This window comes from Cardiocondyla obscurior, linkage group LG05 (genome assembly GCF_019399895.1).
Source record: "Cardiocondyla obscurior isolate alpha-2009 linkage group LG05, Cobs3.1, whole genome shotgun sequence".
Classification (NCBI taxonomy): Eukaryota; Metazoa; Arthropoda; class Insecta; order Hymenoptera; family Formicidae; genus Cardiocondyla; species Cardiocondyla obscurior.
Window position 1 is genome coordinate 5,951,602 of NC_091868.1, and position 16,512 is coordinate 5,968,113.

Below are 16,512 nucleotides of genomic sequence, written 5' to 3' on the forward strand. Positions count from 1 at the left end.
TATTGTATGTAATGAGCGTTGTTTCAAGTTCTAATTAAAATTAAGTTAATAATACAAAAATGATGCTCCTTGCATCTAAGATGATGTAGAACGATCTCGGACGGTATGTAATATAAAGTTTCAACTTAAAATTGAAATTATTTAGATTTAAATAAACGTTTGTCGTTTTTTCTTTCTTTGTTTCATGTTATATTCAACCAACGTTATCTTGTCAATTTCCTTCGGAACGATGAATAACTATCGCTTATCGCAAAACTCATATTTGTAGAAAAAGAACAGTTTGCGCAACCGCCTATACATGTCCGCTTTTACATAATTTCTAAGTTTACGTCCTTCGTGCACGAAGAGAAGGATAATACGCATTTAATAAAAAAATAGGGAGGGAAGAAAGTAAATAGATACGAATGTATGTCATCACTATTCTAAGCGATTCGAAAAATAGGTACCTCGCGAGGTATCAATTTAGATGCGATTTATGGCGCAAACGCCACGAGTTACTATTTACAATGGCACACACGCGTTACGCATTCGTTTCATCGAATTCGTAATGTCATTAATATAACGATCGCCCTTACTTTACATTCCGTGCCGTCTCTCCCTCGTAATCTCAACGCAAAGCTGCGACGCGCACGCTCACGCAGCACCGATCACTAATTTGACCTTCTCTTGGCGAATTAATCTCGGCACTGCGTTACATTCTCGCCGATTCGTGCGACTAATCGATCGCGGTATGCTATTTAACGTATGTATGTACAATATAAGTAAGATAGAGGATGATCAATGGTGGTGTTTTTCCCGTGGAACGCATCTACGCGCACGGAAATCTCATGATGAACTCTCGAATTCTTCTTTTTTTTTTTTTGTTCTTTCTTTTAACATTATTGACATTACAGTTATTCGACAGACATAGACATCTCTACATCAATATATCGTTTACATTGTTTCACGGATGAGAGGGAGCGAGACTCGGCATACCGACCACACGTTGATCATCCGTTCTAGCGCGGAATCGGCATATAATATCTCCGTACCCAAAAATAGCTGGACCAGCCAAACGATGCTGATTAACGTCCTGCGCGCAAAGAGTCTACTTCCCGAAAGAAAACTCTGTCAATCTAGCAATTAGCGGAAGGTTCTTCTCATCTCACGCGACACGATGCCAAGTTCATCCTACCAGCATAGCCTGCACCGGTATTGTATTATATTTCGTCGAATCTTATCGAATGTCACAATGGCACCGCGCAAATTCGTCTGGAGAAATCAACAATAAAAAAATCTGAGGTTTCTGACATTTTAGGTAAGTTAATGGTATCTCGTAGCAATCGTAGCTAACGACAATGTAAGCGTACTTGGATTAAAAGAAACAAAAGTTCAATGGCGGTATCAGAATTAATAATCAGCTTCATTAATTGCCAATTAAAAACATAATTTAGGTATCAAATCATTTACCAAACTGAACACTGAAAGTATTATAATGTAGATTTAATCGACTATGTTTCTTTTTTATTTTCTTTCCGTTTCACGACTAATTAATTTTTTTAATCAAATATGTGAAAGTATATCTGTGATTTTTTTTTATTAAAAAGAAATTAAATTTATTTAAAAAATGCATCATCAAGCAAGCATAAAATTTAAAATTTAATGAAAAGATTAATTTATTTAAGATATATATTTTTTTGCAAAATAATTTTAGAAGCAAGGTCGATCGATTCTGAGTTGCCATGACATGTATAAGGTAAAACCTCGAGAAACCGAAAGTATACATTACACCATATAGAAAACAGTGAACAAATTGACAAAACTACGTATAGCTAACGATTCGACTACGTTGAATTTTATTGTCTAGTTTCTCCAACCGTCTCCCTTCTTCTTAGATCAAACTATCGATCTACTTTAAAAAAATCGCACTTAATTAAAATCGAATTGACACGGACGAAAATCAAAGATTCCATACCCGATCGTCTTCATTTCACGCGATACTAAAAAGCCAGAACACCCTATTCTCTCTTCTATTTTTTTTATCCGCTATATACGTCTATCGTAATCCATCTGGTGATTTTGGGAAGTGTGGTATGCGACGGTAAAGCTCGAACGCCGGACTGTCGCAACGCAATTGGTCGTTCTTTTGCGCTACACCTCTAAAATGTATTCCAAATTACATATTGCTTCTAATGACGTCGCGATTCGACAGATTGAGCTCGACTTATAACAAATTCTCGGCTTACCCTATATCCATCTAACGCAGAGTCAAGTATACGAGAAAAGCAATGAACGCACTTTGCTTTTCGATTAAATGGACAATAAGTGAACGCGGATATTCTCTGCTAAAATCTTGGAAAATATATAAATCATAAAATTTAGAACTGCTAAGAGTTTCATTTTAATACGATTAATACAATTATCACCATGTGTTGGAAAGAGTTTTAATTAATTTTGTGTTTGCCGCTCACTTATTGTTCACTTGTGATATTTTCGATTTTAAAAACGCACAGCGCCATGAAAGATTAATAATAATTATAGATATATAAAGACGAAACTTTGGAAAACCTTTACATTATGCTAAAACGTTCTTAAAAAATTTAATTCTCTTTTAAAATCGGAATACTTTCTACAATTATCAAATAATTTTTCAAATAAAAGGTGAAGTAAGACAATACATACATAATACGTATGTGAGTAACATAATTATGTATAACATAATAATAGTTGGGTCTTTATATATATATAATTTTATTTTACCGTACGGTTTACGGAAAAATAAAACCGGTTTTGTTCATTATGCGTTTTTAAAAGTTCATTACTTCCATTTTGAAGGCCCTTCCCTTCATCGCTTTATTTGCCATTTGATTCATAGACGGTGCGGCATTCGTGTCATCGTCGCTATTAATATCTTCATCTTCTTCCGGGAAGTCCTCAAGCCGATCGTGATATTCGTCAAGCTGAAATTTTAAATAACTTATTTATTAAAAATTCATGAATCAGCTGAGGAGATCAAAGGTCGTAATCTTGACTTTTGGAATAAAAATATAATGAAAAGTATCTTGAAAAGAACTCGTAAAGAAATAATAAAACATAAAATGTTTATTTCGATAAAATTCAAAACTTTTAAATAAAATATATTTTTAAGTTCTCGGTATTTCTTAAAATAAATGTAAAAAAAAAAAAAAAAAAAAAAAAAAAACCATAAACTTTATAGGTTTATACAAAATAGTCTGCTTTTGAGCTGTTTGCTTTCTTATTTCCGCGCGATGAAAAGACCAGTTGGACAAGGACTTAGAATGATTTATGTGAATACGTAATTCGATAGTTGACAGACCACTTCTAATTCTCAATCGATCAATTGCGCCGTGCTCTACATACATGAGAATTTCTGAAGCTTCATTCCCGATGAAGGAATCACAACGTGAATCCTGATCAGAAATGCCGATTGTCATGTTTGACATGCTAGTCAGGCCAAACTTCAAGACAGAATGCGTACTTACCGAAAAGAAGCGTGATAATTCATTGCATTAAGTGAAATGTAGATTAGTAGTTTTTCGCGACAAGAACCGATATGAAAATATTTGAATGACTCAACTATCCTCTTTACATAATTAACTTTTGTAATTTGTGTTGATTTCAAATTTTATTAATTTGATAATATAACATAATATTAAATTTAAAAAATGTATACTACGGTGGCATTTAAAAGATGACATAAATTTAGATAATAGAACAATTTTAACACATTATCTAATCGTTGTACAGGAAATTCCAAAAAAGTTTTTTAATACCATCGTATCTTTTTTTTATAACTTTTATCTTCTTTCACAAAGATTTAAAAGATCTGATCATGCATGATATCGATAATGATAATAACACATTTTGAAGAGCATATTAGATTTCCTTAAATTGGGAGAATATTTTATTATTGAATCGTGCAGTTTAATTAATCAGTCTTAAACGAACTTGAAATGCAATTCAATGCATCGTAAGAGAGAAAGATAGAGAGTCAGGAAACAGAAATTAGAGCCATGATGCTTATGATATCACCGTGTACACTTATCGTCAGGAATGGCGTTTGTGGTGCTGCGACGGCGGCTATCGTACGTGATCTTGGCGTGGCGTTCGTCGAATATCACACGAAGCACGTGCGTAGATATGTCGCAGAGTACCGGTCACAGAGGACTGAGGGGAAAGTCACGTACGCCAGCCGCCGTCGCCACTCGTCGCAGCAAATGCCATATCTGCTATTCAATGTAACGTACAATGAATGCAAACGTAACATTCAGAGGATGCATTCTCAAAAGTTGTTACTGCGAACTCACGTGTAACGTAGCTACGGGATTATCGAGTTATCGACGTTACCACAGACAGAACGGATGCTTACCTACAACTGCAGATCGTATGTTCAATTGTAAGTTACCTAAAGTAGTCACGTACGCATGCTTAATTGGGCATTATGATATAACGCATTATGAAGAACAGCTTGCGCAACTATTCGAGGGAATCGATATAAGCAACACTTACGAATATGTTTTAGTTGCATTAAACTACGCTGCTTATCAAACGGCATTATGCTCATTAGCTTGTAAGACGCTAATTAAGCTATTCCGTTTGAACAAGCTCCTTCGGAGAAGTGCAGCGCTACTTGCTGGGATACGATTATTCAAATCAAAGAAAAAAAAACAATACTACTCTAAAATAATTAGTTTACTGGGTAGGAATAACGTGCGTCTGTTATCTCGAAACGTTTAGTCTGCAGATTATCTGTCGCGATCTTTACACATATTCCATCACGATCACAGATCGTACATGGTATTTTCGTTGATATTTTTTTTTGCGACCATTTTCTTCTAAAAGAACTCGTCGGGTTTTTTAAATGCATGTAGCTAGAGTGGCAATTAAAATTATACTTACGTCAACGTCTCCCATCATTTCTTTAGTAGAAACGGTAGTTTCGATACGTCGAATACTGCCTTGATGTATATCCACGTCGAGCTTTACTAATTGGAATCGACGTAACAGGAAAACAATTGGAATCGGAGCGACACCCGCCAAAATAATGACGACAGCGATACCCAGCACCCAGCCGGGATAACTCGTAGGCACTGCTTCGCCCTAAAAACAAGGTAAAATAATTTTTGTAGATTTTATAAGTTTACAACTTTTACCATAAGAATTAATTTTGAGCCAATTTTTATAATTATTTTTATAATCAGCGCATAAAAATATGTAGAGTTTAAAAAAAAGTTTTTACTGTTGCTTCGTTCCATGCCGAATATTGCGGTTTCTTGATAAACATGGAGCCAATACTGAACAGAAGAATGCAGCCCATTATTATAGGTGCGAGAAATCGCCACGTAACTTGCCAGTAAATCCCAGGTTTATATCCGGTCATCTCTTCGATGTCCTTAGTAAATCTGCACAGCATTTAAGCAATTAATTCGTCTTTCTAATTTCGAGAAAAGCGTTGCAAGGTGCCTGACTTACTTCTCGTGGCCATACACGAATATCACGGAGATCATTTCCATCAAGGCGACAATAACGAGGCCAATAGTGCCGGCGAAGCTATCAAACATCTTTAGCCAATACTCTCCAGCACCAGTACAGAAAATAAGCCCCACGAAAAAGCACACAACGCAGACAACTCCTGCAGTCAAAAATTATGCAATTAAATTAAGCCGTAATACGTTTTTTAATACAATATTAATTAAATTGTCTTTGTACCTGTAATGTATTGTTTTTTTATTCTTCTGAAGAGATCTATGTCGAAAATCACGCAGAGCATTCCCTCAAGCAATCCAATTTGAGAGCCCAGCCCAAGAGCTAAAAGCATCATGAAGAAAATGCAAGACCAAAATGGTGCTCCCGGTAACTCTACTATCGCCTGCGTAAATATAATAAAAGCCAGTCCAGTGCCTTCAGCAGCCTGAAATTGACAATACAATTTTAATTTAATTCATTTATTTGTCAAATAAATTCGTGGGATTATTATAGCTCACATTATCCAATTCCTTGCTGAGACTGCACGTTTTCATTGTGATGTTCTTTCCCGTGAAGTTGGAGTTCATAAAGTGCTCGTAGGTCTCGAAGTCGAAAGGCTCAGAAGTATTCCACAGTCCATGTTGTACCAGAGTGTCTTTCGCACTAAAATAAAAGCGATTTAACATATCTTCCGTGTCCCTCTACTCTTAGACGACGACGGGTATATCCCATTCCATCCCATTATGACTCGAGCCCTCCCGTTTTTGAATGTTCAACCATCGACGCGATACTCACAATCTAATTAAATTAAATTGTACCAGGTAAGTATACATTAATAACGTAACTAATTTTTGCAATTTAATTAATCTAATTGTACGTTAATAATGTGTAGTTTTTAGTCAATTTAATCTAATTACGATTTCTATTAATACGCATTGTTATATTAAACAGTTGCCATAGTATTGTCAAAAACGACGACGTTCATATCTTCTCGAACAACCGGCAACATCTATTACGGTCGTTTAAAGACACATCTCCGCAGCCGTGGACAATTTTTTCTCACTACCCTCTTCGCGATGGCGAATTTAGAAACGATGGCCGCACTTGCGGTCGCATTACCTGACGACGCACTTGTCCACGTTTGACATTGCCTTGAACCCCAAAATGGCGAAAATGACAACGCTCGCGTAAATGGCAGTAAACGCGTTGCACACGCTCACCAGGATCACGTCCCTCACGCAGTTGTTGTCGGGGGTGTTGTAGCTGCCGAATGCGATCAGAGATCCAAACGCCAGCCCGAAACTATAGAAGACCTGAGTTGCCGCGTCAAGCCAAACCATGGGCTCCAACAATTTCTCGACCTTCAAACGAATAAAGCAAATGTCATATATAATGCTCCGCATATCGCTTTCTCGCAACGCTTTCTGTGATAAGGTCAACCACAATCGAGATCGATCGTCACCTTTGGAGTGTACATATGCGCTAGCCCAGCGCTCGCACCCTTCAACGTTATCCCGCGGATGAAAAAGATAGTCAGTACTAGATACGGGAACATGGACGTAAAGTATACCACCTGGAAAAAAGAAATAATTTGTCATCGGGATAACAGAGATATAAAATTGAATATAGTTAATCGCGAGAGTCCGTTCCGATTTATCTCGAGCTTACTTTGCCGGACGATTGTATTCCTTTCATGACGATGAAAAACACGATGATCCAACTGAGCAAAAGGCAAAGTACGATCCACCACTTGAGACCTTGGCCATCGTCAATGGATGGTGCAGCGTCCAAGGTAGTCCTATACCAAAAATAGGCGGTCTCCGAACTCCTAACACATTCCTCGACTGGTTTCCCGTCCACTTCCGGGCATTTTGCCCACGGCAGTGATTCCTGAATTGTGTCAGAATATGCAAATAGATCATCAATATATGCCTTAACGGACACGCTGTTATTGCGTTTTAAAAGCTGAAGCAACTCTTTGAGCGCTGAATTAAAAATCCAATGTTGTGACAAAATTTACATATTATAAAGCTTTCTTTAACAGTTTATACGTAACATATCTAATAACTAAAATAAAAAGCGTTTATTATTTTTTAAAAGTTCGGTACTTACGCCAAATTTAATCGTGACAGCCTACTCGGAATATGAAAAAGAGAAATAATATTATTAATAGTTGACAAACTTATAAATAATCTTAATTACATGAATGCATTTATAAAAATAATGGATAATTACATTGAAGCATAACATTCTGCACACCTTATCATTATCGTTTAATATCGTTGTTAAAAAAAAATTTCCAATTGAGAAATATTAAATAACGAAACCCAATTAATTTTACACTTAATTAAAAAGTTCTTGCTTTCTTCTTTTAATTTTTCTTTGTCGGGCTTGATACTTTTAATACAATATCTTTCTTTGTTTGGAAAGTGCTAACAGACTTTGGTTTATTTTTCATCATAAGCAACGTCTTTTATTTCCCGTTTAAGTGTACGACATGGTGAAAAGAAACTCACTTAGACGTCGCGACGCAGATTACCGTGGCGTGAATCGGTGCTACGAACTTTATCGATCTGCTTACCTCGAGCGAGTTGAAGAGGTAGAAGACGCACCAGGTAATAATTACGTTGTAGTAAAGCGCAACGAAAAACGTCACTATACACGAGGCGATCCCTATACCGCCCAGCCATGGGTGTATTGTGTTCCAAACGCCCAAGGCACCCTGCCGCATACGTTGTCCGAGACCCAGCTCGATCAGGAAGAGGGGTACACCCTCCAAGATGAGCATCACGAAAAAAGGAATGAGGAAGGCACCTGAAACGCAGTAGCTCATGTAAGTCGCTTCAACAAGTTTTTACATTATCAAAGTTTACCGGAAAATTGAATATAACTAAGTATACCGCGCAATTTCTCAATTAACTCGTAATGTTCTTAATTATTAATAAAAATAAATTAAACGTTTTGTTCGAACGATAGATCTACCGCTTTATAATACCATTTTATCTGTTCTTTATTTTTCTTTTCTTTTCAGTAGTCTCTGGGTCCCTAACAAGGTCGTCTCTCCCTTTAGATGTCTAGTTTCGCGGTCGTAGAGAGCTGGAGCGCCTCGTATTGATCGAGTAACCTAAGTCCTAACCCGTTCAACCACTCAACCACTTCGACGATTTTTTTTTCGGTACATTCATATACAAATTAGAACTCGGGAGAGGAGTGCGAATAGGAGAACGTTAAGATCCGCACAGTCGCGAAGACGCGTTTAAAGTGGGACAAAGATAGCCTCGGCGATTGATTAATTGTACCTTGACTGCGATTTAATTTCTATTCTTAGCGTTAACATTTTATTTGCTATTAATAGAAATAATGGCCGGAAGAATTCAAACGGAGAAAAAGGCGAAGTGAAACATCGATCTCGATCATAAATGCGTTTCTGGCGAATCTTCGCAGCCTTTGATAACACGATGTTGCGGTAATTGATGCTCCGATTAACTTCTAAATGGTCTGTAACCCAGGCTCTGTGTTTAAAGCCGCTATTACATTACATTAGAGCCGCGAACCACGACCGGCAGATGTTAGACCGTCGCGTGCTTTCTGTTACAGTGGTATATGGATCGATCGATGGGCGTTCGGCGACGCGGACGCGGCACGGCGCAATGAGGAAATTTCCATTGAAAGCCGAGCCTTTTGACTAGTTCAATATAAAGGTGGTGTGCGTTCCTGCGTGTGACTGAAAATCATGAAATTCAATCGCAGTTATGCACGACTACACGTGTCGGTGAGCGTGTTCAATTAAATCGCCAATTAACACCGTCCGTTACCGAAGATTCAACAAACATTTAACAGGCTTTATTTTTTTTTTTTTAATTAGTACGTGGCAAAATCAATTGATGCAAGAGCTTCTACTTTATCAGACGCAACTTCCGTCTTAAATCCAAGTCTCCGGGAAGTCTGTGACCGGTGAACGAGAGCCCAAACGATCCCGTGAACGATATTGAAATCAATCGCGACGCCGGTCGATTTTGGATCACGATTGTGAGTCGGGTGCCTGGTACTTTTAAGCGAAGGTACTACCCTACGGTTATGTGGTAGACGTTAGAGAACGGCACGATAATCTGGTAATTGGAAACTCGATCTGCGCAGTTGTCGGAAAGGTAACCGATATGATTTCGGCGTGCATAAACTCCACGTCGTCATAATCACGCGAGGACCACCCGTGGCACCTATCGTGACCTACCTCTGCGAAAATAGACATATGTTAAACAGCCTTTTGTCCGTTCGTGATTGATAAGAAGGTCCGCCGGCCGATAACGTCGGGCCTAAAATAATTCAGCCTAGAGCGGTGAAGCTTTCACGAACGGTATTTTCCGTCCGCGAGACTTCCTCGTTAAAATCAATCTCGGATTGCAACAATTACGTGTGGACTCGTATTTCACGCGGCGCTAAACAAGACGTCACGTTCAGGTGTAACCTTAAACTAGCTGTATCTCGACGAATAACATATGTCCCTCCCGCGTATCAGTTCTGCATCTCTTTGTTTTATCTACCGCGACGTTGTCGATATTAAATTTAATTAACGCCACAGGCTGCATGGATTGTCCGCGGTAAAGCTTTTTTTTTCCTTCACGATGAACGTAAATGAAGTGATTATAAAACGATCTTGTTTCCTCCCGAAGATCGATTGATTTTTTTGCTCGTATAACGACGAAGTCTATAGACACTAGTGCGAGTATACCTTTCGTCTGTTGTTTCTCGGCAAGAGTGACGGCATGGAAAACGATGATTAACTACACTTTAGTTTTCCCGCTTTCGAGCTTGGCCGCTTAAAGGATTCACGTTTCTCGCTTTTTGGTAGCCGAGCCGAGCTCGGCGACGGCGTTACAGTTTTCGCTTCGAAGCGCTCGCCCTCGGTACGCATCCTGAATCTCTTCTGACAATCCACTCGGACTCTGTTTCCTGTTCTTGCAAGACGAGCAACTGAGGTGGCGTCCAATCGACAATCGAGCCAATCAACGATTGAGCCAATCGACGATCGAGCCTATCGATTGTCTCTATTCACGGTTCTCTCTTTTTCTCCGACGGCCGAAATCTCTTCTCGCTCTCGAACTGGCCACTTAAAGGATTCACGTTTCGCGTCTTGATAGTCGAACCGAGCTCGGCGACGGCGTCACTGTTTTCGTTTCTACGCGATCGCCCTCGGCACGCGTCGCCGAATCTTTTCCGAGGATCCGCGCGGACTCGGTTTCCTGTCCGTGCAAGACGAGCAACTGAGGTAGCGTCCATCCGGCGATCGAGCCAATCAACGATCGAGTTTATCGATTGTCTCACTCTTTTTACACGGTCGTCCCTTTCTATCTAAGGGCGACATCTCTAACGGTCAGTCTAATTGCGGAGCTTCGGGCGCGAGGACGTGATTCTAATTGTTCCGCAATTACGCGTAATTTCGACCGCGGATAGGAAAGTATCGCGTACGAATATGTGTCGGCGTCGTTGTCCCGGGAGCGAGCGATCGCTTGCCGTACTCCTCCGTCGTTCCACTCGTCGTCTTGTGCTTAGTTTCGTGCCCCGAAAATGTACTTCGGAACGACAAGATTACGTAGCCGGTGCAGCGCACGGAGCGTCCGACCTGATATGCGCTGCATGTTCGACATTACCGACAATACCGACCTCACTCGCCATCTCCTTCAAGCGACAATCGGCGGGTTCCACCGGCAGCCATTGTCAGGACGTGAAGATTTCCACCTCGCCCGTCTTCGTCGCGGACCGAGATTCTTATACCGTTGAAAGAAAATGACTTTTGTGGAACTAAAGAAAGACAAAGTGCGCGGAGAACATTCCATCTGTAACATAGTGCGCGATATATCGCGGCCGGTCTCATTCGCCGACTAGCGCAAAATCTCAGCATCGTTCGTTCTGCCTACGAACGCCGATCGAAGAATCGTAAAGTGACATCGCATCATCAAAGATCTTTATCATCGCAGCCAGTTATTTGTTTCGAGACACGAGAACGACTCGAGGGAGGACACGAAGTGGAAGTGAGCAAACGCGACGGGTACCGAGAGTGGAAATACGTGGAACAGCTGATCGTTCGTCGCGCTTCTTGATTTTATTCGTTAAAAAATCGCCGCGATAATTCTTTCGTCGGTCTTTCGGTCGTTCGTCTTCTCGAGTGATGGTGACTTACAAAAAAAAAAAAAAACAGCAGTGTAATACAGTATGACGTGATCTGAAGTGCTGCAACACGTCGGGATAATCCGGACTACTCCCACGGAAAGAAGGAAGGAAGGAAAGGAGAAAGGAAAGAAGGAAGGAAGGAAGGAAGGAAGGAAGGATGGATGGACGGACGAAAAGACGGAAAATAACATAACCTATCTTAATCGGAAGACACAAATGTAAGTAAACTGGCAACACGCCATTGGCTATAGATCACTCAATAATAATTATCCGCGATGGCCCGCGCTGTAATCTGTAAGCTTAATGAAAACGTAATACATTAATGAAATAATAATGCAGTATAAAGCAAGTACGCCGTTGCTTTTCGTCGGTCGTAAAACGTAGGGACAGCTAATTAAAGCAAAGTCAATTTATTACAGAATTTATTACAGAAATCTTTAGAAAAAAAAAAAAATCCGCGGAAAAGTCTAAAAAAAAAAAAGAAAGTTTATCACAAGCAAATTTGTTACTATATATATTTTTTTATAAATACAAGATATTCGTACGGAGTTATAAAATTCGAGAATACTAAAATCAACGCTATAAAGAGGTCTCGTGTTTTAAAAATAGAAACGGGTCAAATAGATTCGAACGGAACAGAAGAGTTAATAAAAATTAAATGAGCTATGCGCTGCTGAGCCATTCGTCATAAATTATAATGCCTCGCCGTCCGCGATCTGTGATACGTATATTAATTTTAATTTTTTAGTTCGGAATACCAATAAATATCTCGTTGCGCGTATCAGCGTAACGCTGTGTTAGAAAATAAGTACGAGAACAAGGCTCGATATCTTTGCGAAAAAATATAAGCGATAGACGAAGGTAAACGCGATTTATTACGAAAGTTTTGCAATGTTCGCGGCGGCGTAATATTCGCTGAAATTGATCGATAAGAAAATGCGTTTCTCAGGATGGGGGGCATACGGAATATTTCGTGGCAGTTATATTTAACCCCGACGTGGAACTGCGGGATACCTGAAAATAGTCGTTGACTAGTATAACCATGCGCTTATACCGGCTCCACTGCCCTCATATCGAGCAGCCTTGTCCTTGCTCTTTTTTGCTTCGCGTCCGTAGAGACTTAACCGCAAGTTGCAGGAACCATTTCAAATATGCAACTTCACAGTTCACGGCATTCGCTGACATATGTCAACGCTCGTCGAGTATCGAATAACTCGGTATAAATAATTTGAACAAGTTAATTTTAAATTTTTCAGATAAGTTCTTATTCGTGTAGGTGATAAATTAAATTCTTAAAAAATTATATACCGATAGGAAGGAAAATTCACTTTTTGCAAGTCGAGTATCGAATAACTTGATATAAATAATTCGAACAAGTTAATTCTAAATTTTTCAGATAAGTTCTTATCCGTGTAGGTGATAAATTAAATTCTTAAAAAATTATATACCGATAGGAAGGAAAATTCACTTTTTGCAAGTCGAGTATCGAATAACTTGATATAAATAATTCGAACAAGTTAATTCTAAATTTTTCAGAGAAGTTCTTATTCGTGTAGGTGATAAATTAAATTCTTAAAAAATTATATACCGATAGGAAGGAAAATTCACTTTTTGCAAGTCGAGTATCGAATAACTTGATATAAATAATTCGAACAAGTTAATTCTAAATTTTTCAGAGAAGTTCTTATTCGTGTAGGTGATAAATTAAACTCTTAAAAAATTATATATCGATAGGAAAGAAAATTCGCTCTTTGCAAGTCGAGTAGTGAAGCTTTGAAATATGAAAGACTAATTTATTAACGTGAGGGATATCTAATTTTTGAAATCTCAGAAATTCGTAATTTAAAATTATCTTTCTGCGAATATATTTGACGTATTATCAAGACTCTCTTATTGAACATAATCTCGCAAGCGGTATAGACTCTCGTTCTATTTTATACTTCCATCTGCGTGAAAAAAAACACGCCGCTATCTACGTTGCATCAACGTAGTTGCCGTACAAGAAGACGTGTACGAACATCTCTATAATGCATGTAGACATTATAGGTGTGCTCGTACACGTGAGAAATTGGAGTTTACCTAGCTATCCGTTGACACGCACATGGTTCAAGAACACCCCGAAGTGTCACCTGCGTCACGAAGGTCGGAAAAATAAAAACACACATTTTGTCTATAATAATACGAGCAAGCCAAGTACGTAAAAATAGGAACGCCTGCTTTAAGAATGTTTCGTTACAACTCCGTCGCAGATTCAGCATGTAGTTTACGCGATCGATCGTAATTAACACTCACCACCTCCGTTCTGTTGGCACAGATAAGGAAATCTCCAGATATTGCCCAGACCGACGCTGTATCCGATAATACTGAGAAAGAATTGCATTTTTCCGCTCCATGCCGCCCTGTTCTCCTCCTTCGTTTCCTGAGCGTTGCCGACAACATTTTGACTTCCCGTCGCCACGATAGTCACGTTGTGGGCGGGTTGGCGGTGGTTGTTTAAGGGAGCCAGCTCGTGCCCATTTCTTCCGGTCTCGACTACCATTCTCCCGTAGATGTCGATAGATACACAGAGAATCTATCACTTCTCCCGTCCGGTGGCTTAATTGAGATCTTCGGCACACTACGTTTGTTTGACCGGGTCCACCCTTAACTTCGTTCTCTCTTCCACTTCTTTCGACCAGTTTTCCGTTTGTCGTCTTTATTCCCCGCTTGCGTCACAAGTATCGGTCTTGGATAATTATTAACACGACTCCGACGTATCTTTTCGCGAGCTCACGAATTTCTCACCGTTATCACCGACCACTGCCACCACCGCGCTGCTCGTTGACTTTCAGCGGGAACGGATGGACGAGCGTCGCCCTCGATAACGGGAATAACAATAACGTTAATAACAGCAACAGTAAAAATAGCAACGGTATTTCTCTTCACTATTTGTTGGTTAATGTTAACAGCGTCCGCGTTATCGCGTTCGAAAAAAATACTGAGGTCGTTCGGTAACAACTTGTTCCTTAAATCTTAAACGCGCGCTCCTTCCCCGCGACGAGGGGGGTTGCTCTCTCTCGTCCGAGTTTTACGCGTGCCTTTCTGGTACGTGCGTGCACCGATGGTACCTTCTATTGACTCTTTGCGGACGCATATGCGGCCGAGTAGAAGTGGGCTGCGGCAGGATTGCGAGGGTGCGAGGTACGAGGCAGGATACGTCATAGGATGGGCTAGGATCTGTTCGCGAAACGGAGTGGGTGGCACGTAGGTGACCCGATAAAAATCGAGCGCCGGCTGACGCGGGGCACGAGTTGCAAGGGGGTCACGTGTTACAGTCCTCGCAGCCGGAGGATATCGACAGGCAAACGGGCCGCGGGATACGCGGAGTTTTCAGCACGCGGTACCTGACGTTGTTGGAAGAAGCGACGGGGGTACAACGGGGGGAGGGGGGGGGCACACTTAACGCGTTATGTTTGGAAGCAATCGTAGCGTGAAAAACGGAGTGAGAGAGGGGGCGAATGAGAAAGTACGCGTGTCGTTAATAGCCACCGTCGGGACGAAATATCGATCGATCCTCCGCGCGGAAGCGAGATACCGAAATGAGGGAGAGCGTCGGATAGAAAAAGAGAAAGGAGTGACAGACGGAGAAAGAGAATAAGGGACGAAAAAGAGGGATGATAGACTCCGATTTCTGGCTTCTCGAGGTGACGCTCGGAATTCGTACGTAGCCCTTTTCTCACAGGAAATGCGGAGTTCTCGTTGGCCCTTGAAAAATATGCCTCTTCTTCACCCGCGGTTAAAACCGGCGTCAGTTTTCCTGTTTCATGAGTCAGATGCCTTTAAGTCGCTGCCGTTTCGATGTGATTGGAAGTCACGAGTCCAGCATCATAGTTGATCTTCCTCGGTTCGACTCCGCGCCCGAGGAAGACGTCGCACCCCTCGATGTCGCCGCTGCCACCGCCGTCGCCGTCGTCGTGATCGTCGTCGTCGTCGTCGTCGTCGTCGTAGTCGTTGTTCCGAATTCGGTACAAGGTCTCGATAAATTTATTTCCGGCGAGTTTATTATTTAAACTCGGTGATCTTTGGACGGGTCGGATTTACGCTGCTGCGGACGCGCGCGTGTCGTTGAAGAGCGAGATCTCTGAGCCGTTTGGTACCCATGTATACCGCTCCTCCACACCACCACGTGTCGGGCCAACGTTCGTTTTCCTCGTTCGTGCTTCGTTGCTCTACGTGTCGTCAGCAGGAAATGCGAGAAACGCAAATTAGAGAAGCCCGCGTGAAATTTCGCACCGCGCGCGGTGTTGGCTCGATGAATATGCGTCTCGTACGAACGTCGATATCGGACTGAGCCAACGCTGGTGCGCGACGATGTGCGCGAGGGAGCGGACCTGCGAAACGGGAACCTCTGGGTCTGGAGCGACATCGATGTCTGTACAATACGACGAAGGTTTTACCGGTGGTCCGGTCCCCCGATTGGCCGTGGTAATTGTGTACGTACGCGCATACGCCGGCCGACCGACCCCTTTTAAACGGTGAAGAGCCGGGTAGCGCGAGCGATTGTTATCTTATTATATTATAGAGTAGAAGAGGTAACGACTCGCATAAAACGGGGTGGAAACTACTGGAGACGAATTTTTTCCGCTATATCACATTCAAATTTCAGAAATCATACGATCACGTTGTGAATTATAACTAACAGGGAATTAAAAAAAATTATTAATTAAAAAAAAAAAAAAAATAATAGACCTTGATAAAAATTTAAAGAACTCCGATTATATTTTATAAATTGCCAGCAGCTTGCGCGATATTTTCAGCGTGTCTCTAGATTTTTTTCCAACGAAAGCGGCTGAAAGATGACAAACTCAATATGAGACCAGAAATAATTGTTTTGCAAGC

General features: G+C 40.7%; 1 protein-coding gene and 1 long non-coding RNA gene across 4 annotated transcripts in view; one reads left to right on the top strand and one right to left on the bottom strand.

The window, feature by feature from the left end:
* Positions 1–15,966, bottom strand: LOC139102862 (sodium- and chloride-dependent transporter XTRP3). 3 transcript variants are annotated; one of them, XR_011545778.1, is made up of 13 exons: positions 13,927–15,966; positions 8,048–8,280; positions 7,579–7,599; positions 7,135–7,356; positions 6,929–7,039; positions 6,586–6,827; positions 5,985–6,129; positions 5,710–5,911; positions 5,473–5,632; positions 5,240–5,402; positions 4,900–5,100; positions 4,308–4,375; positions 2,816–2,939 (listed from the first exon to the last, which is right to left on the bottom strand). XR_011545778.1 is itself a non-coding variant. In XM_070657025.1 (12 exons), exons 1-12 carry the CDS (start codon positions 14,171–14,173, stop codon positions 2,787–2,789), a joined length of 2,100 nt encoding a protein of 699 aa, XP_070513126.1. In that variant the 5' UTR covers positions 14,174–15,964; the 3' UTR covers positions 1–2,786. The 3 variants fall into 3 exon arrangements, 2 of the variants coding, with proteins under 2 accessions (XP_070513126.1, XP_070513127.1); XM_070657025.1 differs by lacking the exon at positions 4,308–4,375 and having other exon boundaries at positions 1–2,939; positions 13,927–15,964; XM_070657026.1 differs by lacking the exon at positions 2,816–2,939 and having other exon boundaries at positions 2,956–4,375.
* LOC139102871 (uncharacterized) overlaps positions 10,836–16,512 on the top strand; it is a 21,590-nt gene continuing 15,913 nt past the window's right edge. Inside the window, exon 1 of the long non-coding RNA XR_011545779.1 lies at positions 10,836–11,852. This is a non-coding gene — a long non-coding RNA (uncharacterized lncRNA). The remainder of the gene's footprint in view (positions 11,853–16,512) is intronic.

Coding starts and splice junctions, on each gene's coding strand:
- LOC139102862 (XM_070657025.1), bottom strand. CDS start 14,173: ATGGTAGTCGAGACCGGAAGAAATGGGCACGAGCTGGCTCCCTTAAAC. Junction 6,130..6,585: donor GTGGACAAGTGCGTCGTCAG/GTAATGCGACCG, acceptor CTTTTATTTTAG/TGCGAAAGACACTCTGGTAC. Junction 2,940..4,899: donor AAATGATGGGAGACGTTGAC/GTAAGTATAATT, acceptor TTAAAATTTCAG/CTTGACGAATATCACGATCG.